The sequence below is a fragment of the Cebus imitator genome, unplaced genomic scaffold (genome assembly GCF_001604975.1).
Source record: "Cebus imitator isolate Cc_AM_T3 unplaced genomic scaffold, Cebus_imitator-1.0 Scaffold53, whole genome shotgun sequence".
NCBI lineage: Eukaryota > Metazoa > Chordata > Mammalia > Primates > Cebidae > Cebus > Cebus imitator.
Genome location: NW_016107368.1, coordinates 9,515,493 through 9,542,692, shown reverse-complemented (window position 1 = coordinate 9,542,692; position 27,200 = coordinate 9,515,493). Strand labels below are relative to the sequence as shown.

Sequence of the window (27,200 nt, the reverse complement as noted above, 5' to 3'; positions counted from 1 at the left end):
TCTGCTGCTCAGGTCTGGAGACACAAACACTGACACACACACACCGAACCACACACACACACACACACACATATATATTTGAGATAGTCTCACTCTGTCACCCAGGCTGGAGTGCAGTGGTGCAATCTCAGCTCACTGCAACCTCTGCCTCCCAGGTACAAGTGATTCTCCTGCTGCAGCCTCCTGAGTAGCTGGGACTACAGGCACGCAACACCATGCCCAGCTCGTTTTTCTATTTTTAGTAGAGACGGGGTTTCACCATGTTGGCCAGGCAGGTCTCTAACTCCTGACATCGGGTGATCTGCCTGCCTCGGCCTCCCAAAGTGCTGGGATTACAGGCATGAGCCACTGTGCCCAGCCAAGGAAAAATATTCTTTGTATTCTTTTGTAACTTTTCTTTAAGTTTGCCATGATTCAAAGTAAAGAGGTAAAATATTCTCAAAAATATATAGGCAGGCATGGTGGCAGGCACCTGTTGTATTGGCTGCCAAGGAGGCTGAGGCAGGAACATTGTTTGAGGCCGGGAATTCATGACTGCAGTGAGCTATGATCACATCACTGTTCTCTAGCCTGTGTGACAGAGCAAGGTATTGACTTTTTAAAAATTACAAATTAAAACTAAAGCGTTCAGTTGTGTTGGATGCTGCTGCACACTCAAATAGGAACTCTAAAGAGTCCACCTTGGAACATCATCGGAAACCTTAGCAACAGCAGATGGAGTTGAGAGTGGGGGCAGAGGCCAGAGCTGAGTAGGCTAAGGATAAGACCTGCGGCATGTGGAGATGGCAGGTCAATCACCTTGGTTTAGAGGTTTAGCTATGAAGGGGAGAGAAGAAGGGCCCTCAGAAGAAGGGAAATCATAGTGAAAGATCTAGAAACAATGACATATACCCAGGAATGTTTGAAAAACAGAAATAGCAAAAGTCTTGGAAAAGTTCTGTCTTCAGATATTTGGAAGTCTTTCAAGACAAAGAGATGCTTTATTCTTTATTTTTAGTAGGAAGAACCAGAACCAGTGCTTATAGAATGGATTTTAGCTCTGCACTAGAGAACATTTGAAGCCCAGCGTGGTGGCAGGCATCTGTAGTCCCAGCTACGCAAGAGGCTGAGGCAGGGGGATCCCTTGAGCCCAAAAATTTGAGCCCAGCCTGGGCCACAGAGTGAGACCCCCACCACTAAAAAAGAAAAGAAGGAAAACATTTGAGCTGTCTAACAGTGGAATAGTTCCCATTTGTAAAGTGAGCCTCTTGTCACAAAAAGTAGGGAACACGAGGCTGGAAATTCAGCTGTACAGCAAATTCCTGGAAGTGACTCCTCCATGGACTTAAGAATGCAGATAGATGGGCCTCCCACACCCACCAGGCACCCACTGCATTCTCAGCCTATTGTTCTATGACTTTAGAAGGTAATGGGCCCTTTCTGAAATCTTGAGTATAGAAGGAAATTACCAGTTGTTGGTGTTCTAGACCTCACTTTTCAGTGTTTTACCTGCCCACTTGTAGAAATTAAGGAAGAAAAAACTCAGTACTCAGTGGTACATTTTAGTGAGTTTCTTTGTTATGTTTACTGTGCCATATATATATATATATATTTTTTTTTTCTTTATTGCACATTAGGTTTTGGGGTACATGTGAGGAACATGCAGGATTGTTGCATAGGTACATACATGGCAATGTGGTTTGCTGCCTCCATCCCCATCACCTATATCTGGCATTTCTCCCCATGTTATCTCTCCCCAACTCCCCACCCCCTGCAGTCCCTCCCCTAGGCCCCCACAACAGACCCCAGTATGTGATACTCCTCTCCTTGTGTCCACATGTTCTCATTGTTCAGCACCCGCTTATGAGTGAGAACGTGCAGTGTTTGATTTTCTGTTCTTGTGTCAGTTTGCTGAGAATGATGGTTTCCAGATTCATCCATGTCCCTACAAAGGACACAAACTCATCATTTTTGATGGCTGCATAATATTCCATGGTGTACATGTGCCACATTTTCCCTGTCCAGTCTGTCATCAGTGGGCATTTGGGTTGGTTCCAGGTCTTTGCTATTGTAGACAGTCCCGCAATGAATGTACGTGTGCATGTGTTTTATATTAGAACAATTTATAATACTTTGGATATGTACCCAGTAATGGGATTGCTGGGTCAAATGAAATTTCTATTTCTAGGTCCTTGAGGAATTGCCACACTGTCTTCCACAATGGTTGAACTAATTTACACTCCCACCAACAGTGTAAAAGTGTTCCTATTTCTCCACGTCCTCTCTGGCATCTTTTGTCTCCAGATTTTTTCATGATCACCATTCTAACTGGCGTGAGATGGTATCTCAATGTGGTTTTGATTTGCATGTCTCTAATGACCAGTAATGATGAGCTTTTTTCATATATTTGTGGGCCCCGTATATGTCTTCTTTTGAAAAGCATCTGTTCATATCCTTTGCCCACTTTTGAATGGGTTTATTCGTTTGTTTCTTGTAAATCTGTTTTAGTTCTTTGTAGATTCTGGTTATTAGCCCTTTGTCAGATGGGTAGATTGCAAAAATTTTTTCCCATTCTGTTGGTTGCCGGTTCACTCTAATGATTGTTTCTTTTGCTGTGAAGAAACTCTTTAGTTTAATTAGATCCCATTTGTCTATTTTGGCTTGTTGCCAATGCTTTTGGTGTTTTAGTCATGAAGTCCTTGCCTATGTCTATGTCCTGAATGGTTTTGCCTAGGTTTTCTTTTAGGGTTTTTATGGTGTTAGGTCTTATCTTTAAGTCTTTAATCCATCTGTAGTTAATTTTAGTGTAAGTTGTCAGGAAGGGGTCCAGTTTCTGCTTTCTACACATGGCTAGGCAGTTTTCCCCACACCATTTATTAAACAGGGAATCCTTTCCCCATTGCTTGTTTTTGTCAGGTTTGTCAAAGATCAGATGGTTGTAGATGTGTGGTGTTGCCTTCAGGGCCTCTGTTCTGTTCCATTGGTTTATATCTCTGTTTTGGTACCAGTACCATGCTGTTTTGATTACTGTAGCCTTGTAGTATAGTTTGAAGTCAGGTAGTATGATGCCTCCCGCTTTGTTCTTTTTGCTTAGACTTGACTTGGCTATGCAGGCTCTCTTTTGGTTCCATATGAAGTTTAAGGTGGTTTTTTTCCAGTTCTGTGAAGAGGGTCATGGGTAGCTTGATGGGGATAGTGTTGAACCTATAAATTACTTTGGGCAGTATGGCCATTTTCACAATATTCATTCTTCCTAACCATGAGCATGGAATGTTTCTCCATCTGTTTGTGTCCTCTCTTATTTCTTTGAGCAGTGGTTTATAGTTTCCCTTGAAGAGGTCCTTTACATCCTTTGTTAGTTGTATTCCTAGGTATTTTATTCTCTTTGTAGCAATTGTGAATGGGAATGCTGCTGCCTCTTTTCAGAGATGCCCTACCCAGCGAGGAGGTGGCCTAGTCACAGTCTGCCAGGAGAGGCTTTGCTGAGCTGCCGTAGGCTCTGCCCAGCTGCTATGTGAACTTCCTTGTGGTTTTATTTATAGAGGTATAGTTAGAACTGCCTTGGTAATGGCAGTCTACCTCAGTAATGGCGGACTGTCTCTGTAATGGCAGACTGCCTCAGTAACGGTGGACTGCTTCAGTAATGGCGGACTGCCTCAGTAGTGGTGGACTACCTTGGTAATGGCAGATGCCCTTCCCCCCACAGAGGTGGACAGTCACAGGTCCAGCTGTGCTTGCTGTGAAACTCTCAATCCAGAGTGTTTCAGATTGCTGGTCTTTGTGGGAGTGGGACCCACTGAGCCAGGTCACCTGGCTCCCTGTTTCAGCCCCCTTTTTTCAGTTGAATGGGCCACTCTGTCTCCCAGGCATTCCAAGTGCCAGTTGAAATGGCCACCCAGATTTGTGTGAATTATTGTGCAGAGACCCGCTGCACTGGCTGAAACAGCCGTCTGGAGACTCGTGGTGCTCTTCCGCCTGTAATCTCCTGGTCTGTGGGCAGTAAAAATTCGTGTGGAAATGCAGTGATCACTCACCCCCTGTGTTCTCGCTGGGAACTGCACTCCAGAGCTGTTCCTATTCAGCCATCTTGGATTGTCTCCCTATTGTGCCTGATTTCATATTTATTATGATCAGTATCTCATTTGGTTCCTTAAATATTATTCTAAATTTTGTTCTCATGTCCACAAGTGGGTACATTCATCTTCATCTGCCACATCTATGTAGGATGTAGTCACAGCACCTCATTGTTGGGAACACTGAGCAAGCTTGCAGAAAGGGCTGTTTTCACCTTGCAGAATCTTGTTTACATTAGGCTTGACTTCCTTAGATGTTGACACAGGGTTACTGACTGTATAGTAACTGGGGTCAGCTCAGTTGTTTTATGTTTATTTGAGGTCAACCCAGGTCTCAGGATTTCACCACAGAGATTATTCTTGAGGGGATCTATAAACCACCCCTTCCTTAGCTTGGTCCAAATACATCCTACCCCTTATCTAATGAAATCAGTTTCTATTTTTAGTATAGTTGAAAGCAGTTACTTTTGACTTTTCTCCGTAGATGTCCCCAGATGCTGGTTCTCTAGTCCATGAATTTGTCTATGCAGAGCTCACCACTCTTTCTCAAGATCTAAGTTAACATTCTCAGAAGCACAGACTTGCCTAGAAATCTTTGTAGACTCCCTCTTACTCAGATAGCAAACATACAACTCCTTAGTTTGAGCATTTAGGGCCTCCTGCCAGTAAGTTCATGTTCTTATCATGCAGACCTCTGTGCAGCTGCTGTTTCTGTGTTGCCATTAGGGTCCTGCAGGCCTTGCCTAGAGTAATCCTCATATAATTCCTCCGACAGGAAAGCTGTGCTTTCTTCCATGGCTGTTTTCTAAATAACAAAGGCATGATACTACACATAGAGTAGCAGTATGGACGCTAAATTGAGATTCTGTGTCCCTGTCTTATTTGACAAAAGTGCACATTGTTGGGGAGATGGGGGCGGCATTTTAAAAGGAGCTTGGTGTATAGCATTAGCAATCATTAAAAAAAAAAACAACCCCAGAAAATAACCTTACCTCTGGCAGTACAGTAGTTTGTTTCTGTGCACACACATCTGAAATACCATTTGTGCAGAGAGAGTGAGCAAGCGAGGGCGAGGGCGCAGCCTGACATTAACAAGGGAGGAGGCGGACAGTGAGTACATTAGGGTTGTTGCACTTTCTGTTTTCTTTATATCCTTTATCTTCACGTTGCAACCTCCCCCGCATCTAGTTCCTTAAAAAATGTGATACTTAGTGAGTTTTCTTTATATGCCTCTGCCAAGACATTATTGAAGCTTCCTTTTTCCCCTCACTGCAACAAAAGGCAGAGAATGGTGGTTTTGAGTTTTTGAGAGGCATGGCTTCTGTAACTGTCCAACAGAGGCATAACTAAGAATCAGGTTTTCATAGTCTGAAAATGTCAAGTTAAATGTCTTCTGATAATATATCACCTCTAAAAATGTCTTTATTTGTTCTATCCAAGTATTTCTTTCATAGTTTTACCAAGAAAAAAATAAGAATGGTTTTGGTTGTGAAAAATTGAGTATTTTAATAATGTTGTAAGGTATCCAGCATAATCCCACTTTATTACAATTAACTTTTCTCTACACTATTCAAAAGAGGAGTAGAAAGAGAATGTTTTTCAAAACATCCAGAGACAGGCTATGAAAGGAATAACAGAATTTAAGCCTTTTAACGTGTGTGTAAAAGGCAGTGCTTGAATCATGAAGACAGTTTTCTAAACTCATTACAATATTTTGGGGGTTGTTCTTTGAGTTCTTAATTGGATCTTTTAAGTGCATTTGAGAAACAAAATTTAGTAATAAATGTATTTAAAATTTATATTATTTTTCCCTCTATTTGAACAGTTGTTCCAAAATGCAATCTGTTCATATAGGATTTTGCCCATTCATATCTAAGTGGGAATCAGTAGTTTCTTTGTTTGTCACCATGGAAACCAGTCAGCCAATCTGAATGGCTCTTAGATCATACAGAACGATGCAATGCTCCGTGCTCTCAGTGAAAGTTCCTCACTGAGTAAGTGGAGCTGACTCTTCCCTGCCTCTGGCTCTTGCCTCCCGGTGCCATGCAGGTGCAGGATGCAACCAGGCGGCCCTCAGCCGTCCACTTCCTCAGCTCCTTTCTCCAGGGCCGCCGGCATTCCACCTCGGACCCAGTACTGCGACTGCAGCAGGCCCGGCGGGGCTCTGGCTCAGGCTTGGGCTTGGGCTCTGGCTCCCGCTCTGCCACGAAGCTGCTGTCCTCATCCTCTCTCCAAGTGATGGTGGCTGTTTCCTCAGTCAGCCATGCAGAGGGAAACCCAACTTTCCCCGAAAGAAAAAGTAAAGATCTCTTTCTTCTTATCGATTATCATACCTTTGTATGTAAGCTTGAGGAATGGAAATCGGCTATATTGTGTTTATACCTTTTTAAATATTGGCAGTTTAGTCTGTATTATACTTTTTGCTGTCTGTTATGCTAAGTATTTTGGTGAATATATAAGAAGATATAAAATGATCAAATGTTTTGTGTTTTTTTAATTAAAAATACAGGTTTGAACAAAACTCATTCCCTTGTAAAACTTTTACAGTTTCTTCTTCTTAATTGCCAGTATATGTGGAGATTATTATATGTGAAAGCTTTGTTATGTTAAGAGATATATGTCACTTTGATGACAAGAAAACAGTTTCGTTTTCTTGACAAAATGAAGGGGATTTTGCACTGGCTTGTCATCTACCATGCTGAGATAAAATGGAAGCTGTTTCCCATGTTACAGTTTCATTTGGAGAGTGGAATTTTGAATTTTCCTTTCCTTATATGTTCTAGGAAATTTAGGATATCCAACACCAAAGTACACAAAAGTAGGAGAGCGTTTACGGCATGTCATTCCTGGACACATGGCGTGTTCCATGGCGTGTGGTGGTAGAGCGTGCAAGTATGAGAACCCAGCCCGCTGGAGTGAGCAGGAGCAAGCCGTTAAGGGGGTTTACTCTTCCTGGTGAGTGATCCCGTTGGTTTTTCATAGTTCTGTCAGTTCTGTGTGAGCCAGGAGCCTGCAGTGTGGGAGGAGCAATGTGGGACTTTGAAGTCAGGACCTCACTTTGGCAGTCAGGTCTGGGTTTGCCCAGGCTGTGTGATCTTGGCCTACCAACTCTCAGTTTCTTTAAGGTGGAAATAATAAAACCAAAATCATAGGTTTTTTTTTTTAATTAAGTGAAATGACATACATATAAAGTGTATTGAAGAAATGGGTAATTAGATAGCTCTTAAATTTCAGAAATGTTTAGAAATAATAAAACTGTTCAGCTATAAATTTGAGAAAATTATTAGGTACATGTGTAATTTTTCCATTTCATAGTGGTAAGCTTCAGCTTTTATGTTGTTACTGTATTCTCTATGAAAGGTCACATTTTCATACAAATACTCTTCAGTCTACCCTAATAGAAGTTGTACAGTTGTCAGCTCAGTAGACAACATACTTGCTTTTTTTATGGTGTATAAGTACAATTAATATTGTTCTTTAATCATACTGCCTTTTATTACACAGTAAACTAATCAAGTATACCTTTTTTATGTAGTAACATCTGAAAAATTCTGATAAATCATATTTGAAGCATACTTAGAGGAATTCACTGTTTAATTCTAGTAGTGAATTATATTATACATCAAGAAACCATTTTTAAATTAGATATTTGTTAACTGGCATATCCAGCTTACAACCTGTACTTTTTGCTCAATACATCTGTAGTGATACAGTCTGGGGTCCACTGTCATTATTGTTTGCCACAGATCATATAATGGTCCATCACTATCGTACTAATTGTATGAAGAATGAAACATTCATAGACTAGAAAATTTCCAATAATGTAGCTTAGGTCATTTGCATATTTTTGCTAGTCACGTGAGTCTTTTTCACCTCTGCTGCTCTCACATTACATCCTCCTTCATCTTAGACTAATTATCATTGAATTGCAGGGGTCCCAAACCTTCTTTTTAAACCACATGCCTTCTTTCAGAGGGAAAGGTGTCATTTTGGATCCCGCTCTGCCAGTCTCTGTTATTCCCCTGAGATTCATGTGACCCACAACTTCCAACAGACTATCTTATGTATCTCATTAGGCCACTGATGAAAAATTTGAACAGAACAGAGTGAAGCCAGAGCCCAGAGGCCTGACAAGAGTAATAGTCATTTATTGGGCATCTGTCTACTCATTCATTTGGCTCAGTAAATATCCATTTGGCCGGAGGCCAGTCTGTGTGGTACATGCTTTCATATTATTACCTTTTATCTTCATAAAACTCTTGTGAGCTGTTAATGCGATTTTATTGATGACAGAATTGAGTTCCAGAGAGACCAAGTAATTTGTTACCAAGCTAGAAAGTAGAAAAGCCAGTATTTGAAACCAAGCCCAACTGACTCTGGAGCCCATGTTTGTCACCAAATTACAGTGACTCAGCATTTATTCGTAATTGCATGCCAGGATTTGTGCCAAAGACTTTATATCCACATCATAATGAATTCTCACATCAACCCTGTGAGGTGGGCATTGTTATCCCCATTTAACATCTTAGGTAACTGAGGTTCAGATAGTTGAATAACTAAAAGTATCTCCCAGTTGGCCCTCCTCTTAAGTCACTACCCAGTGGATAACAATCTAGACTGTTACTTTCACCACCAGCTGAGTTTTCTCCATCACGTCTACTAGAATCTCTTGAGAGTCCTTGAAAATACTTTGCTGGAATCCACAAATAATTTATGTCCTGGAATTTTTTCCAGGGATTTAAGAAACTAGAGTCTCTTAGAGCTCTAATCATGCAAAATTGAAGCCATATTTGTATAAGAATATTCTTACATAGATGCACCAAAATCTCAGAATTCATCACTAAAGAACTCATCTTCATTACCTAATATCATCTGTACTCCAAAAACTATCAAAAATTTTTATAATAACTTAAAGAGAAAAAAAGCATAATATCTAACAATACCTTTAGTACACAACCTTTTGTACAAGAAAAAGCAGATAAATAAGAATAAGTTTTCATATTTGCTTATATTTGCAAAAAGAAACACTAAGATAATAAACATGAAATTAATACACATGATTACATATTGGCAATAGACTGGTTGGAGTGGATGAAAACGGGTGAGAGCAAACATTTTAGTGCATACATTTTTGTATTGTTTTGATTTTATTGAACCATGAAACTGTATTACCTGTTCAAATAAAATTTATACACAAAAAAGAATATTCTAACAGAATTGTTGAAATCATAGAAAAAAATCATCTCTCAGGGCCGGAACATCTCTTTGGGCTAGAACTTCCTAGGTTTCGGCACATCTCACCAGTCCCTCCACCCATTTGCAGGGTCACTGATAATATACTGGCCATGGCCCGCCCATCCTCTGAACTCCTGGAGAAGTACCACATCATTGAGCAGTTCCTCAGGTAAATGCCGTGTTGTTCACACAACGAGTGAGCAGACTCGTGTTTTTCTTTCATTGCCTTTGTTTTCGAATAAAAAAGTGCTTTCATTTTAACAATAGGCAGTGAAGAGTGTATTTCAAATAAGAAATTAAGATTTTGAGAGTAATTAATATTGTTGATTAACACCAAAAATGGTTAATGTTTTTTTTAATGCTAGCTCCTAATATGACTGACTGCTCTTTTTCCTTTAAGCCATGGCATAAAAACAATAATCAACCTCCAACGCCCTGGTGAGCATGCTAGCTGTGGGAACCCTCTGGAACAAGAAAGTGGCTTCACATACCTACCTGAGGCTTTCATGGAGGCTGGCAGTAAGTTCCTCCCACCCTCCTTTCATGAATTACCAAGGACAGCACTCAGAGACTTTTCTCTGCTGGGTTCTTAGATTAAAAAGGTGATGGAAATAAATACCTCCTGCGTAGTAGTAGGGATCCAAAAAAAAAAAAAAAAAAAAAAAGCTACCATTCTCTTTGGTGTTGCTGTTGAAAGTACAGAATTTCTTTGTTCTGTAAGAGGGATGTTGGGAGGAGACCCTGTAGTAACAATGATTAACATTAGTTAATGCTTACAGTATGCCGGCCACTATTATCTCATTTAATCCTTAAAGCAGTTATGTAACATAGTCATTGTTTCTGTTTTACACATGAAGCCACAGGGGCTTAGAGAATTACCTACCCACCTAAGATCACACAGCTTAGAAATGGTAGTCAGGTTTGGAACCTGGACATGCTCGTCGTTTTATTGCTGTCCAGCCCCATTCCCAAAATGATGCCCGAGGATTCTACTTCTAACAATTTCAAAGCCGCCTCAATCACAGGAGCTTTGGGATGAAATACGCTCAACATGTGTCCTTCAAACCAAGCTGGAAAGGATAAACAATCTGGAACTTGTTTTTAAGAAGCTGATTTACACTAGATAGAAAATCAGTATGTGCTGTCTTTAGCTATTTATCAGTCATTTAGACACATTTCCTTGCTTAAACAAGACTGAATGCATTCCCTCCATAGCTGAGTAACCATGGCATGAATCATTGACTTTATTAATTTGCAATTCTACTTTGCCATAATTCATTCTGGCTGAGTTTCTGCAGGAAATGTCTTAAGTAATATAAAATGTGCTTTGCAAGTAAATGTTAACAGTAAAGTTACTGGGAATGTAAAATCCCTCTTATTTTATGCAGTGTATGCACTGCGATCTACATGCCTCAGTATAGATCTGTGTACTTTTCATTAATGTGTGTACTTTCATCAATTTCCTGTATGTTGATTTTCTTTTCCTTTTCTTTTTTCTTAGTTTATTTCTACAATTTCGGATGGAAGGATTATGGTGTAGCGTCTCTTACGACCATCCTAGATATGGTGAAGGTGATGACATTTGCCTTACAGGAAGGAAAAGTAGCTATCCACTGTCATGCAGGGCTTGGTAGAACAGGTAAGTCCTAAGAGGTGGTTTTATTGTCTTACAGGCATATTTAAACGTAAAAGGAATAAGGTTTCCTAATTTGAGATAAATGTTTCTCAGAATCCTATCAAAGCTTTGGAGTCAGGTGGAAGAAGGGAATAAGTTCTAGCCTTCTGTACCACTGTAGGCTGTCTATAGTTAACAATTATATATAGTTTCAAATAGCTAGAAGGAGGATATTGAATGTTCCCAACACAAAGAAATGATGAATGTTTGAAGTTTATGTATATAGTAAATACACTGATCTGATCACTATACATTATATGTATTAAAACATCACTATATATCCCATAGATATGTATGATTATTATATGTCAACTTCAAAAATTAAATCAAAAATGTTTTTAAGATATTTGAATATTTGAATATTTTTTAAGATACTGTAAACAGGTAGTTACAATGACCATATGTATGTCATTTTAAAGTCTTCAGCAACAATGTGAGTTGAAGAAACTGCAGTTTGAGAGAAGTAAAGTAATTTCCTACATTTAGTAAGTAGCAGGGTCAAGCTTTAAATCCATGGTTATCTGACTCCAGAGTTCATGTGCTTTCTATTTTTGGAGGTATAAGGATTTTGTTTGTAAAGGAGAGTCTATCTGTGCCTAGAATTCTATTAAAAATTCAGTGATTTTACTTAAAAATTCAGCAGAATTTCATTACAATGTTAGTATTAGGGCAAAAATAAAGACCTTAGGGCTGAAATTTTCATTGTCATCTGATCCAGGCACATGCAGCTCAACTCTGTCTGCAGTGTACCTGTGCTCCCACCAGGGGATCTGCCACATGCTTGGGAGCATGCTCAGGGAGGGGACTCAGCTCTGCTTGAGACTGGTAGCCCGTAGGATCAAGCCAAAATCTCACTGTTTCTAGACATTGACATGATAGCTCTGCAGACATTTTACATTTTTACTAAGATCTTCTGTGTTCTAGTGAGAAAGGTATGATGTTCCTGACTGTGAACTGGAGAGCATGCAGTTTTCAGAGGTTCTGATTTTCATATGTAACAAGATGTTCACAGACTTGGGGATCACATAGGTATATTTGATTTGTCTTTTACTTTAATATTAATGGACTGTTATATTTGAATTAATTTATTAATTATTACCTTTTCATTAGTTACTCCTTTTAATTAGATGTTAATAAGAATACATAATGTTTACACCATTAAGGCTGGCTTCCAGATTCCTTAATTTTCCATAACTGCTTATGGAAAAATAGAGGTATATCATGGTCTGAAGAAAAACACATATTAGTATAGGCACAAATCTGGAAGAAGAATTGCTAGGAAGAAAAGTAGGCTGTGAATGTGAATAATCCCCAAAGAAGAAACTGCCCTGGTAGGGAGAATGCCAAGCTGTGAAGTGCCAGCAGTTGATGGCAAAGATGGCCGGGTGGGAGGTTCCAAACATAAAACGTATGGATTGATTGGATGGAAATTCTCAAGAACTGCTCAGAGTGGAAAATAGAAACAGATTTTCTTTCTTCTGTTGGAATTGAGCAGAACAAGGAGGATAGATGGGCCAGATGATCAGTTTCCCTTCCCTCCTACACGCTTACTCACCTACATTGTGCCTCTGCTGGTACAGCTCTGGGCTACTGAGATGACTCAGTCACGGGGAGGGGGTGCCATATAGACATTTAATAAAGTTCTATGCAGTAAGGAACATGTAATAGTAATACCTCTACAAAAAGTCATCAAGTTATCATCATAATTGTCCTTAAAATGTGTGTCTGTTTGTATGGTTTCTTAACACATACTCAAATTTTAAGTCATCAAGGAGTGATAAACTAAATAAAAATGTAAGCTTTTCTCATACCAGTCTTCTCTTCTTCACTGTTTAGGTGTTCTAATAGCCTGTTACTTAGTTTTTGCAACAAGAATGACTGCTGACCAAGCAATTATGTTTGTGCGGGCAAAACGACCCAATTCCATACAAACCAGAGGACAGCTCCTCTGTGTAAGGGAATTTACTCAGTTTCTAACTCCTCTCCGCAATATATTCTCTTGCTGTGATCCCAAAGCACATGCTGTCACCTTAGCTCAATATCTAATTCGCCAGCGTCATCTGCTTCATGGTTATGAGGCACGACTTCTGAAACACGTGCCAAAAATTATCCACCTAGTTTGCAAATTGCTGCTAGACTTAGCTGAGAACAGGCCAGTGATGATGAAGGATGTGTCCGAAGGACCTGGTCTCTCCGCTGAAATAGAAAAGACCATGTCTGAGATGGTCACCATGCAACTGGATACAGAGTTACTGAGGCCTAACAGTGATGTGTCCAACCCGTCTAACCCCACTGCAGTGGCAGCAGATTTTGACAATCGAGACCTGATTTTCTCCAATGAGCAAGAGTTTGACCCCCTTTGGAAGAGGCGGAATGTTGAGTGCCTTCAACCCCTGACTCATCTAAAAAGGCGGCTCAGCTACAGTGACTCAGATTTAAAGAGGGCTGACAACCTCTTGGAGAAAGGGGAGACTCCTCGGACAGTGCCTGCCCAGGTCTTGGTTGGTCACCACCCCAGGCAGCAGAAGCTCATAAGCCATTGTTACGTACCACAGTCTCCAGAACCAGACTTACATAAGGAAGCCTTGGTTCGCAGCACACTTTCTTTCTGGAGTCAGTCAAAGTTTGGAGGTCTGAGAGGACTCAAAGATAATGGGTCACCAATTTTCCATGGAGGGCTCATTCCAAAGGAAGCACAGCAGAGTGGAGCTTTCTCTGCAGTTGTTTCAGGCTCAAACAGCCCTGGGGAGCCCGTTTCACCCAACTTCGCAAATGTCCGTAAGGATCCAAACCCTACTCACCAGCAAGTGTCTCACTGTCAGTGTAAAACTCATGGTGTTGGAAGCCCTGGTGCTGGAAGGCAGAACAGCACAACTCCCCGAAGCCCTCTGGACTATGGCTCCAGGCCCAAAGCACAGTTCTTGGTTGAACATGAAACCCAGGACAGTAAAGATCTGTCTGAAGCAGCTTCACACTCTATATTGCAATCTGAATTGAGTGTTGAAGCAAGAAGAATACTGGCGGCCAAAGCCCTAGCAAATTTAAATGAATCTGTAGAAAAAGAGGAACTAAAAAGGAAGGTAGAAATGTGGCAGGTATTATTAGTACTTTATTTAATTATAGATATGTGGGAAATATTTATGTCAGAGCAGAAGTATAATACATTTTCTCAAACTTGCCAAGTGAAATATGAAGAAACATTTGCATAATACTTAACTTTATAACATCAGGTTTGTCATCTATGATGTGAACCTGATGTTACAGAAAAATCACAGGGTGTTTGTGTGGTTTCATTTAAATCTGCATATGCAAGAAAGCACTTAGCGCAATGCTTGACCCACACAAGGCATTGATGTTGGTAGCTTCCTTCTTTCTTGCTGGGTCTGTGGGGGCAGCTGGCCCAAAACAGACAGCATTAGAAACTCACTTGAAGCATCTTTAACCTGAGGCCTGGCAGAGGGAACCATACTTTGGGAACCACTGAGCTAGAGACATAAATAAAATAGTTACTTTCCAAACCTCAACAACACTAGTGCTGAGGAAGGTCAGAAGAGTGAGGCTGTCTCCTTGGCATCCTCTCCTTCAGACTTGCCAATCCTGCTCTCATTGGGCAACTATGGGAAATCAGGAGAGCAAGTGGGAGGAACCACAGATTACTGCGTGCCATTTTAGCTGAGATGAGGTCTTTGGTGTCCGTTTCTTAGCTTTTACTTCAATTAGAATATAAATTTTTAACCCTTTTTTGTGTTGTGCTTTTACTAGGATACAGTTTTAAGTCAACCACACTTTCTTTGCCCTGAATCAGCACTTGGTCTAGAGAAAAGATAGGCCTTATAAACCTAGCTATCAGAAACAGCCAGACTACCCCAAAAGGAGGCTGACTTGGACAGTTGTGAATCACTGAAATCTTGACTTTTGAGCCCAGGTTGGTCACCACCCCAGGCAAGCTATCTACTGTGAATTATTTTAATAGCTTGCTTTCATAGTCTGCCATTGATTAAACAAGGCATATAAAATTTCTAAGTGCCAGTGTCTCTTCAGATGCAGAGGCATGAAAATTTAGAGCTTCACGCTAACTGGTAACTATATGACGAGAGGAGAGAACTTTTGATCAAAATTTTGTTCATCAGAATTGTGTTTCGCCTATCCAATAGTTAAATGTATTGCTTTCCTCCAAAATGAATTGTTTTCTTTATTTCCTACTCCAAACGGAAAAAGTCATTCAGTCAGCAAATGTTTCCTGGGCATTACAGTGTGTTAAGAGTTAGCAAGCAAGAGAGTCTTCTGTTTTAGATGAAAATTTTGCACCCCCACTCCTGGGGTCAGCCACAGTGCCCATGTGAGCTCTGCCTGTGGTGATGAAGAGTTCAGGACTTGGTTTGGGCCAGACTGTATGTAGCATATATGAAAGCATTTTCTGGAGGTGAACACGGGCCTTTAATCAGGAGAGTTTTTCATTTTATTCATTTCTATATTTTATTTTAGGACTTTTAGAAATCAAAAAAATCAGTTGAATTCTGGAAAAGAATAAAGTGAACATTATTTGAATAGCGTAATGCTACCTATGCCTGTACTCGACCATTTCACATGTATTATTTCATGTGATTTTTCACAGTTCTAGAACGTATCTGTGAGGCAGATGATACTATTTCTACATTCTTTGTTAATCTGAAGAATTCAGTATCACAGATGGGGATGCTAAAGGTCACAGAGGTTAGAGGGTAAGTGACTTGCTCAGGGTCACATGGTATACATGTGGCAGAGTCAGGGGTACAGCTCATGTGTTTAACACTTTCCATTATCCCAGGATTCTTGGCTAACCTCACTGGAAAGCCTCAGGAAACATAATGATAGATAGCCATTTTGCTAAGAGGGTTTTTGAGCAATGTCAGTTCTGCCCAGCTTGTCTTCTTCATAAGATTGAATAAAGAGCTACTTTGTTACATACATGATTTATGGAATAGGAAGGACTATGAATAACAAAGTACTGGTGTATTCGTAAGATAATAAAGAGAAACCAGGGTCCTTGTGGTGTAGCAGAAGCAGCACAGACTGGAGTAAGGCAGAACTGGATATGATGAACACCCCCTTTGCCATTTTCTGGCTTTTGTCTCCTAGGTGAGTTATTTCATCTTTTCTTGAGCCCCAATACATTTATCAGTAGGGAACCTCCCTGCTGGGTGCCATTCGAGAGTTAGAGATGAGTCATGTATTACAGTTTCTGTCCCACCATGTGCATGCAGTAAATATTGGATAGGTGAATGAATGAGTGAATGGTAGCAATTATTATACTTCTATTGTCAAAATTTATTTGATTCACTAAAACATAAATCTGAACCCTGTCAGAAATTCATTAAAATCCTTAGCTTACTTTTCCCTTGCTTTCTGTGAGGTAAAATTTCTAAATCTCATGCTTAAATTTTCTCTAGGCATTTTGAGTATTCGAAAAACTTTCTAGTTATTTTGCCCATGTCAAATTTCACGACTTGGGGCTTATTGTTAAATCCTACATAGGATTCTAAAAAGATATTTCAAAGATATACGCGTGTCCCATTTACCAACTTTCAAGCGCTTTTATTTTATTTTTGCAGACTTCAAAGCTGTCAGAGCTTTTCCTTAGACCACAGGTTAATTTATAAATGTTCCCTTATTTGTACTTTTTCATCTACCATCGACTTTATTGCAAAAAATAGTTCTGTTTTGTTCACCAGAAGCCTGAAAAGGAAGATTCTTCTGAACTGTTTCTCTGGTTTCTGAATAAAGTAGAGAACTTGGATTAACTAAGCCCTTTCTCTGTGCTATAAGCTTTAACAGACCTTATCTCAGTCAGTCAGCCCAACAGCTTGTGAGGCAGGGGATGAGTTTCATAGAGGGAAACTGAGGCTTACAGAATTCAGTGTCTTATTCCAGTGTCCAGCCTGGAAGTGGAGAGGCTGGGAGGGGTTCCAGTTCTGCACTCTAGAGCCTGAGCCTTTCACTCTTGTGGGCAGCACAAAAATCATCCAGTGTCAAATGGTGCACCTCTCTCTCCTCTCCCTGTCTCTGTCTCTGTCTCCGTCTGTCTGTCTCTTTCTCTTCCTTTTTAGAAAGAGCTAAATTCCCGAGATGGAGCTTGGGAAAGAATATGTGGCGAGAGGGACCCTTTCATCCTCTGCAGCTTGATGTGGTCTTGGGTGGAGCAACTGAAGGAGCCTGTAATCACCAAAGAGGATGTGGACATGTTGGTTGACCGGCGAGCAGATGCCGCAGAAGCACTGTTTTTATTAGAGAAGGTAAAGTGGCTATATATAGGAGCAGTTCATGACTAACTGAGGCTTTTAGTTTTTCATACAGCAAGAAAAATCCATTATAAAAAATGGAATTTATACAGAATCCCAAATCTAGGTCTAATTTAATAATTTTTCCAAGAGAAGAGAAGAAACTAATACCCAGTGTAAACACTTAGAAAATACACAAATAAAAAGGGGAACTATCCGTAGTCCTGGGAGGGCACTGCAAACATTTTCAAATCTTTTAAACTTAGCAATATGTATATTAACTTGGTAAAAGTCATTTTAACATACAAGTTTATGTTTCCTTTTTACTTAAAGCTGTAGCTATTTTTCCATGAATAATGTAAGCTTTTCATAAATTTTGACTGTAATGGATATGATGCTGTAACACAAGAATGTGCCATAATTAACCACTTTTTCACTGTTGGGTGTTTGTTTCTACTTATTTGCTATGAGCATGCATATGGGAAAAATTATGAAGTAGGTTGGAATATGCATTCATTGATATTTTTAAAAAGGGATAGATGTCCCACATACATACATGTATATATAATTTGTATGTGTAAAATATTATTTTCTATATGTATAAAAGCTATACATTTAAAATACAGAAGATATTTATATATGTATAAAATACAGAAGAGAAATAAGAAACTGGTAATAGTAGTTACCTTTAGGAAATGATATTAGAAGACAGTGGATGTAGGAAATGGGAGAAATTGTATGAATCCTTTTATATAATTTGGCATTTTTAACCAGAGATACTAAATTTTCAGTTTAACATAGGCTTTGTTTTGGATTTTTTTGTTTTTTGAGATGAAGTTTAGCTCTGGTTGCCCAGGCTGGAGTGCAGTGCATGATTTTGGCTCACTGCAAGCTCCGCCTCCCAGGTTCAAGCAATTCTCCTGCCTCACCCTCCCAAGTAGCTGGGATTACAGGTGTGCACCACCACACCCAGCTAATTTTGTATTTTTAGTAGAGATGGTTTCTCCATGATTGTCGGGCTGGTCTCGAACTCCTGAACTCATGTGATCTGCCCTCCTTGGCCTCCCAAAGTGCTGGGATTACAGGTGTGAGCCACCACGCCTGGCCTGTTTTTGTTTTAAGAAACAATGTTATCTAATAATCAGCCTTGAGTTACCTACTATGCTGCAGTGTAAACATCTCGGTTTCTAAATTTCACTAAAAATCTTCTGCTGTTAGTATACACACACACACACACACACACACACACACACACACGGACACATATGGACACATGCACATGCAGACATGCAGATACATATACTCACGTGTACACAGACAATACACAGACATGTGCGTGCCTGCACACACACACAGACACTCACACAATACACGTCTTTTAAGAAACGATTTTTCCTGTATCCAAAGTCCTTTTCTTAGGACATTTTCTCAGCAATTAAATCACAGAGATAAAAGATGAGAGGGTGATAAGGGAGATTAATGTTTGGTGGGTTACTGGGCCAAGCATTTCAGGACATAATTTCCATTTTCTCCTCTGTTTATCTCAATACCCCTTAGAGGTAGAGGCCCATTTCACAGATAAGGAAAGCTGAGTTTGCATGCCCAAGGTTGGCAGCAAATGTCAGAGCAGAATTCAAACTCGCTCTGGCACAAAGCACATGTGCTTTCTATTACGTAAGACTGTCTGTTTTATCTTAATTCACCCTCGCTTCATGTATAGGGCATTTATATTGCTCCAGGTTTTTTACCTTAATAGGAGTCATTGTAATGATAATTTGTGCTTGCAGGTGTTTCTTTATTATAGATTATGCTCTTAGAGTACATTTTCAAAATTGAAATTAGTGAGTCTCTGTACATTACGTCTTAGATATGTATTGCTAAAGGCAATGGAATTTCTCCTTTGCTAAGGTGAACAGCCCCCAGGAGTCAAGTCACTAGACACATTTTTAAGTATCTTACCCCCTTAGGTTGGAGGCTAAGCACTTAAGCACTGCCTTGTTCCTGGGGGACTGGGGTTGTCCTTTTCCTTTTCTTTGTCTACTCGCCTCCCTCCCTAATCATCTGCAGCGGCTGGGTACCCAGATCCTGACCACTCAGTGCCCAGTTAATAAGTCCATATATCTCTATGACCTGTCATCATCTACTGGACAACTGAAATAGCTATATCCAGAAACAAGAAGAATGGGAAAATCTATTCAGTTCACTGCAGGAGAAAAACTTGGTTTAAAATTGCAGTGATCTTTAAATTTACTTTTACTTTGTGCAATAGCTAGCCAGCTTTGATATTATTTCCTGAAAGCTTTTTAAATTATATTAACACATAACAATAAACATTTGTTGATGTTTAGATATTTTGTTAGATATTTTGGCATTTGACATTATGAGTACTTGATCACAAACCAATTCTTTATTCTACAATAGTTTTTGAACAATTTTTTAAATTTTGATTTCTACAAAAACAGGGACAGCACCAGACAATTCTCTGCGTGTTGCACTGCATAGTGAACCTGCAGACAATTCCCATGGATGTGGAGGAGGCTTTCCTTGCCCATGCCATTAAGGCATTCACTAAGGTGGGTCACACTCTTCCTTTCCCCTCTCTGAACCACAAATCAGCATCAACTTTGTAAATCAGAATCCAGAGGTCACCATTGTCCTCTAAAATAAAACATGTATGTGTACGTTTTCCCTTCATGGAAATGTGTTTGACGTGTCTTCTGAGTAGTTGCAGAGTTTTGACCAAAAACAAAGTTTCCAAACAGTAATCTTAGGAAAAGCTGAACTGTGGGTTTTTTGAAGGAGAATGTTGGAACAAAGAGCTTTTATGTAAAAGAAAGAGAGAAACAACTGTGCATTGAATACATATTTTTAGATCATATGCCTAATTAGAATCAGAGAATCTTTGTTGTCGAGCCAGTTCTATGTTGGGTTTAAGTTAAGAAACCATCTATTGAAAATTAAACATCCAGCATTGCTGATTCAGTACTGAGTCCAGGTTGGCAAATCCTAAGGAAAGAGTTAAAAAAAAGGTTTTCTTTCTAAAAGCCCATCGTTTTGGTTGCAGCAGTATTTTCTGGCTGAAGAAAGAAGCATTAGCCAGGTTCATTACCAAGAGAAAACTTTTCCCTTACCCCATCAGCTATAATTTGTTTATATTTCTCATTGATATGAAAGTATCTATAATTTGTTTGTTACCTCTCATCGATATGAAAGTGTCATTAAACAAAGAACCCGGCTTTTGAATGACATCTTTGCTAACATTAATGATAATAGCAGTTATTATCTGTACTCATTCACAAGTTGTAAAGATTCTTCATTTGTAATATTTGTCCAGTTTCCTTCCCTGCCACTCTTTCCAAAGTGATGTTCTTACTCCAGGCTTCTTTGTTCCTCATCTGGATTTTATGACACTGACTGCTGACATCTTTTCAGTCTGTTCTCTATTGTTTCCAGAGTCAGTAGTCTCAATCCAAACCACGTGGTCTTTACCTCTGTATTTACAGTTTCATAGACTGAGAGGTTACCTACCATGTGAAGAAGGTTGTGGCTTGGTGTTTAAGAAAGTAAATAATTCAGACCATTATTAATGTTAATAAGGAGTTTTTTGCAAATGGGATAAACAATATAGTTAGATAAATTCCTGAGCTTGACTGAAAAAAAAAAAATCCTTAAGATTAGTCTCTCTGAAAGCAGTAGGAATTCTTTACAACTTCTATTGGCCTTTTAAGGGGATACTAATGAAAAGTTATAGAATCAAAAGTTAGAGTTAGCAGTTATTCAGAATCTGTCTATAGAAAATGTTAGGAGACAGTTCTCCTTGGGTCTGTCGTGTCTCTTCATAATCTGATGAGCAGATGCACTGACCGCTCGTCTTTGGGGATTAACTCTTCACTGATGTCCGGAGGGCTCTGCTGGGAGGGCAGAAGGCACACATTCTGCCTTCCAGGATAAAGATTTTTCCCTTCGGGGCAAAGATTGGCAGACTTGCTTGCAGCCCCCTTGTAAAACATTGGAGTTTCCTAAGCTTGGGGCTCCTTAGCTGTGAGGCAAACCCCATGCTTGTGCAGCCTCCACCTGGGCCCCTCTGCATTGCCCCCATGGGACTTGGGAGACAAGGATAACTCATGTGAACATGAAGCACATGCAGCTGTGAGAAATAAAAGTTATCTGTCTCTGACCCAGGAGTCTTATATCTTGTACAAGTATCCATGACACTGGCAAGCTAACAGGTTAAAATCTAAGATCCTTTACAGTTGTTGATAAGGGGAACAACCTTCCCTTTGTCAGAATTTATCAGAGAAGGAGAAATTCCAGGAGAGAGGCAGTGATTGTGTAACCCTGATTCTTTACCAGGGAGGGAGTCACACGTTACTCTGTTTGGGGTTGAGGATGGGTATACACCCTGGTTCTCTGTCTTGCCATCACTCCTAGCCCAGAGTATGGTAAACTTGGGTGAAAAATGCAAATGCGTGTAAATAGTGCTCTCCAATCAAGGGGAAAGGAAATTGACTTTTATCAAAGTGGGGTTGGTTGGTTTGTTTTTTTGAGACAAGGTCTCACTCTGTCACCCAGGCTGGAGTTCATTGATGCAATCTCAGCTCATTGCATCCTCTGCCTCCTGGGCTCAGGCAGTTCTCCCACCTCAGCCTCCCAAGTAGCTGGGACTATAGGCATGTGCCACCATGCCCGGCTAATTTTTTAATTTTTTGTACAGGCGAGGTTTTGCCATGTTGTCCAGGCTGGTCTCAAACTCGTGGGCTCAAGCAACCCTCCCACCTAGGCCTCCCAAAGTGCTGGGATTACAGGCATGAGCCACTGCGCCCAGCCAATTGAGGTTTGTATATATGTACCAAACGTTAGACTCATAGATACACTATCTTATGAAGTGGGAATCCTTATCTCTGATTTACACAGGAGGAAATCAAGGTCCAGAGAGGTTGCTTATGAGATGAGGACACATAGCTCGCAAGTGGGGAACAAGGCTTCTGTTCAGGCCATTCTGACTCTGTCCAGAGTGGCCATAGGGCCTCTCAGCGGAACACATACAGCTGATGTGCTATTTTAATATAGGAAACTTTTCCCTTATACTATCAATGATTAGTCTCAAAAAATTCATTTCACACCCACTGTTGACTTGCTTCATGACTGGGTGTATATAATTAAACTAAATATCCAGACACTAGATTTAATTTTGGGGTTTTCATTCTTAAGTTTGGTATTGACATGGTTGGCAGTTCTAACATAGTCTTTCAATTAAAATGTGTGAAATTTATTATTTGTATTTTATATAGAGTTTTGTTTGTAAGTCTGTTTTTTTCTCCACCCCCTCCTTCTCAAAATAGAAACTAGTTAAAATTCTTGTTACAGTGTCCTGAATATAAATTTCTTTGTCACCAGGTTAATTTTGATTCTGAAAATGGACCATTAGTTTACAACACCCTGAAGAAAATATTTAAGCACACGCTGGAAGAAAAAAGAAAAATGACAAATGATGGCCCTAAGCCTGGCCTCTAGCTTTCCCTCGTGGTGAATATTTCAGACCTAAAGATCCAGATAGTATCTCTGTTCATATGCGAATAAGTTGAAGTTTGTGGGACTGCTTTTTCTCATAGCACTTTATTTAAAATGTTGTTGGTTTGTGCTGAGAATGGCCGTCCCAATTTGAACCAATTATTTATTTTAAAATTTCCTTGAACTACATTTTTGTTTTGAACAATTGCCATAAAGTTGGTGCCACTTTCTTTTATTTATTTGACTGAGTTAATATTGTATTAACATTTTAATATATGGTGTTTACATTTTTATTTCTTTTGACATTTTAGAAAAAATCATAACTTGTTTTTCCAAAATAACCATTTTCTTGATGGAACTCTTCCTAGAGTTTTTACCAAATACCTAACTTTAGTAGTAAAACTTCATTGTGTATCCATTCCCCAGCAAATGAACTAAGAAAGTCACCAAGTGTCTTAAACTGTTTTGTATTTGTTACTAAGAAGGCTATTGCTACAATATTTTTAAAGGGTTTTTTTTTAAACTTTGAAATTTTTGTTTTTCCTTTTCTTTTTATGAATGTAACAAAGAGTTTCAAAGCATATTATTTTTCAGAGAGATTTAGTTTTACTTTAATGGGGTGACTGTGAAGTGGTTGGCATTTTATACTTGTAGAAAGTAGACTTGCTCTTTGTCAGATTTCCAAACAACCTTGCCAGCCTTGACTGTCAAAAGGAGGCAGGAGCAGTTCTCAACACATGAAGCCTTATTCCCACTCCCTTGAGTTGCTGCTGAGCCAAACAGCATCTTTACAGAGGAAGTGGGATCAGAGGCAGAAAGTGTGGGAACTTGCTAAGAAGCAGGGCTTGCCTCTGTCCTCCCAGGGACTCCGCAGGGACATTTGTGCAGGGCAGGGGTTCTGTGCCAGCCCTGCTCTCTCAGGTGCCCCAGTCACTCCGCAGAGGCGACTCTTGGAGCTGGAGGAAGCCAGGGCTGGGCCACTGTTTGTGCTGATGGTGTATTAGTGTGAGCAGCCTGGCCCTGGCCTCAAATCTGCTACCCCATCGATCCACTTGCCTCGAGGCTCTATATTTGGCTGCTTTTTTATGACAATTAAGATTTTTAAACTGAAGTTGACCATACAGGTTACATTAGCCGTAACTAGCCTCATAAGAAGGGTGACTGCCTAAACTAGTTCCTTGTAAGCTAAACCATCAATTAGCAATTGAAGCCATACTTTTATTTAAATTAATATATGGAGAAACCAGAGGCCAAACCACATAGAGGATAATAGTTTTTCCCAATAAAGGTGATACTAATCAGACTAATTCAAACTAAAGAAGTTATTACTTAAAGATGGAATTTCAGGGGAAGCAAGACTAATTTAGAACAAATGAAATTTCTCCAGTTCCTTCATTTGTCAGTTAACCCCTAGCACATCAAAAATATCTCAGTCATTATCAGTCTCACTAACTCTAATGCCAAATGCTAAATCCAGTGTTCTTTCACATGGTTTTAATTTTCTTGGGAAATCAAATCCAATGGATATTAATGAATTGGGTTGCCCATCCCTGAAATGTCTTATTTTCAAGTGCCTGGCCTGGGAAAGAAGGGGAAGAAACAATTGCATTTTATCCAAAGGTACATTATAAAAATAGAGTTTTTACCAAAAAAAGATATTTGTTCTTATCTCAATCGGCCTCATTTGGGCAAGTGACCCACAGGTCTTTTGGCGAGTCCGCTATTTGCCTGTGCATCTGAAATACTTGTTTCAACTTAGAGAATAGTCGTAATGTGACCATAGCACTGCACGTCTAACAATCTAAGCCTGAAACCTGAAAGACGAGATATGACCAGGGAAATTAATCAAGCTATATACAAGTATTGTATTTGAATAAAAGTAAAAAGAACAGCCGATAACCCTAGTCTTGTACTTCTTTACTTTGATGCTCTAGGACATCTGAAGATAAAGACAAAATTTTGCTCTTAGATTATCCTGACAGGTAGATTAAGTTGTCAGCTGAGGCAGTGAGCCAAGCTCTAGTTAGTACAGATGACTTCCCTCAGTTCAGCAGCATGACCAAACACTGAGGGACTGGGAGAGGGGAGTTCTAAGAGGAATAGCCGAGGAAAATCTCCATGCTGGCAAGATTCTTGCCTTCCCATATTTGGATGAGGAGTTCTTTGTAGCCCGGAGGATAGAAATCTCACATAGTGGGAGAAGTGATAAGGTTGAAAAATTCAGTTCAACAGAAATGGGAAGGTTGAGGGCACATACGTATTAAGAATTTACCATGGGCCAGTCATATCCATTACCTCACTGAATTCTCTTGACAGACAGACAAGTCTTTTTTTTTTTTTCGTTTATTTACCTTCATTTATTTTTTTGAGATGGGGTCTTGCTCTGTAGCCCAAGCTGCAATGCAGTGGCATGATCTTGGCACACTGTAACCTCCGCTCCCAGCCTCAAGCGATCCTCCCACCTCAGCCTCCTGAGTAGATGGGACTACAGGCACACGCCACCACATCCACATAATTTTTTGTATTTTTTTTTGTAAAGTTAGAGTTTTGCCATATTACCCAGGCTTGTCTTGAACTCTTGAGCTCAAGTGATCCTCCCACGCCTGGCCTGAGAAGTCTTAATCGTAACTGTGATGTGAGATAAGGAGTCTGATGCTGTGCCTTCCTCCCTGCTGATGTTGCCTGCCTCTAGGACTCAACCTGGCAAGGCTACCCAGTCAAAGTGCCTTCTCAGGGACTTTGAGGTCCCTTTAGCACTACATTTTATGATGGCATTAGAGAGCACTGTGCTGTCCATATTTAGTGAAAATACCACACATCTGTCCTCTGGAAAAGGCTGAGCCAGCTCTATTTCTATCATATGACGCTGTCTAGTATATCACACTTAGAGGAAGTACATGATGTCTTGCCACTGTTGCGTTTTTTTTTTTAATTGCATTTTAGGTTTTGGGGTACATGTGAAGAACATGCAAGATTGTTGCATAGGTACACACATGGCCGTGTGATTTGCTGCCTTCCTCCCCATCACCTATATCTGGCATTTCTCCCCATGCTATCTCTCCCCAACTCCCCATCCACTGCTGTCCCTCCCCTATTTCCCCCCAACAGACACAAGTGTGTAGTGCTCCTCTCCCTGGCCTTTTCTTCAGAGAGCTTACTAATGCCCTTTGAGACAAATTGCTGCTGGTGGTAGAGCTTGCTCCATTTATTTATGTAACTCAAAATCTATGCTGAGTTACTTAGTCATATCTTCAATCAGCTTCCCAGTCTTATCTGAGAAAAAGTATTTGCTTCATCACTGGATTCCATGAAAAACACCATATATTATAATTCAATAGAGATCAAGTTTCTCTATTTTCTCTTAAATGGAGAACACTTGCTGATATGATTGGGTGTTATTTCAGGCTAGTCTCCAGATGTCTGAAAAAATATCCGGGGACAGTATAATGTAGGCAGAGTGTAACCCCAAGTTCGTGACATCTGACGGCCCCCATGTAATTTGGGGGATCAATTTAAAAATGACAGCTTACACAGAGGATCTTCATTGTTGTTTCAAGTTAACAAGCATCAATATATTTTCATTGAAATATATTAATATATTTCAAGAACAACATTCTCTGTGATGCTTTTTATGAATGGCACAAGATTAGTGTGTTACCTAAGAGAGCTTTTCTCAATGCTAGGTGGGTGCAAATTGTTTGCAGATAAAGTGGCAGGAGAAAAATTCAACAAAACCCTGTTCCTCAGTGGTGCATCATTTTTTTTAGTTATGCTTTTAGGCATGAGCTAATCTCTGATTAGCCCAACACTGACAATAAAACTGATTTATAAGTAATCACAATGGAGCCATTCAGTATTGGAGTTTGACAAGCCTTTGTTCTAAGCCCTCCGGTCACTAAAAATAATGTCCCAATAAGACTTAAATGTCGTAAAACCTTTTGCAACAAAAAAGTTTCATACATGCACGGAAATTTATATAGTCAGAGAAGCCTGCTAAGCCCTTGTCTTTTGGCTTTCTTGATTAAAATGAGAAAATATTTTACTCTTGAGATTGCCTGTTTTAGAGAGAAATTACATTTTGGGGATGGGCTCCTACTTACCTGACCCTTACAATGGGGTCTGACAGTAGCCTCTGGTTTTGATTTAATGAGTTGCTGTATCATTTTTGTCTCCTCTTAAAAATGAAAACAGGCTAGGCACAGTGGCTCACGCCTGTAATCCCAACACTTTGGGAGGCCGAGGTGGGTGGATCACAAGGTCAGGAATTTGAGACCAACCCGGCCAATATGGCGAAACCCCATCTCTACTAAAAATACAAATTAGCCTGGCGTGGTGGTGACCACCTGTAGTCCCAGCTACTCGGGAAGCTGAGGTAGGAGAATCGCTTGAACCTGGGAGGCAAAGGTTGCAGTGAGCTATTCACACCATTGCACTGCAGCCTGGGTGACAGAGTGAGACTTGTCTCAAAAA

General features: G+C 40.0%; 1 protein-coding gene and 1 pseudogene across 3 annotated transcripts in view; both read left to right on the top strand.

Annotated features, from left to right (window-relative positions):
• PTPDC1 (protein tyrosine phosphatase domain containing 1) overlaps positions 1-24,629 on the top strand; it is a 71,021-nt gene extending 46,392 nt beyond the window's left edge. The window contains exons 1-9 of one of the 3 annotated variants that reach the window (XM_017528502.2): positions 4,499-6,351; positions 6,836-7,007; positions 9,376-9,456; positions 9,688-9,806; positions 10,789-10,926; positions 12,799-14,057; positions 17,049-17,234; positions 19,682-19,792; positions 22,617-24,629. In XM_017528502.2, the coding sequence (XP_017383991.1) occupies positions 6,096-6,351; positions 6,836-7,007; positions 9,376-9,456; positions 9,688-9,806; positions 10,789-10,926; positions 12,799-14,057; positions 17,049-17,234; positions 19,682-19,792; positions 22,617-22,733 (2,439 nt within the window). In that variant the 5' untranslated portion in view covers positions 4,499-6,095 and the 3' untranslated portion in view covers positions 22,734-24,629. Of the gene's footprint in view, positions 1-4,498; positions 6,352-6,835; positions 7,008-9,375; positions 9,457-9,687; positions 9,807-10,788; positions 10,927-12,798; positions 14,058-17,048; positions 17,235-19,681; positions 19,793-22,616 lie in introns of those variants that run through there. The other 2 variants (XM_017528504.2, XM_017528503.2) reach the window with 2 other exon arrangements.
• LOC108304159 overlaps positions 23,468-27,200 on the top strand; it is a 27,894-nt pseudogene continuing 24,161 nt past the window's right edge.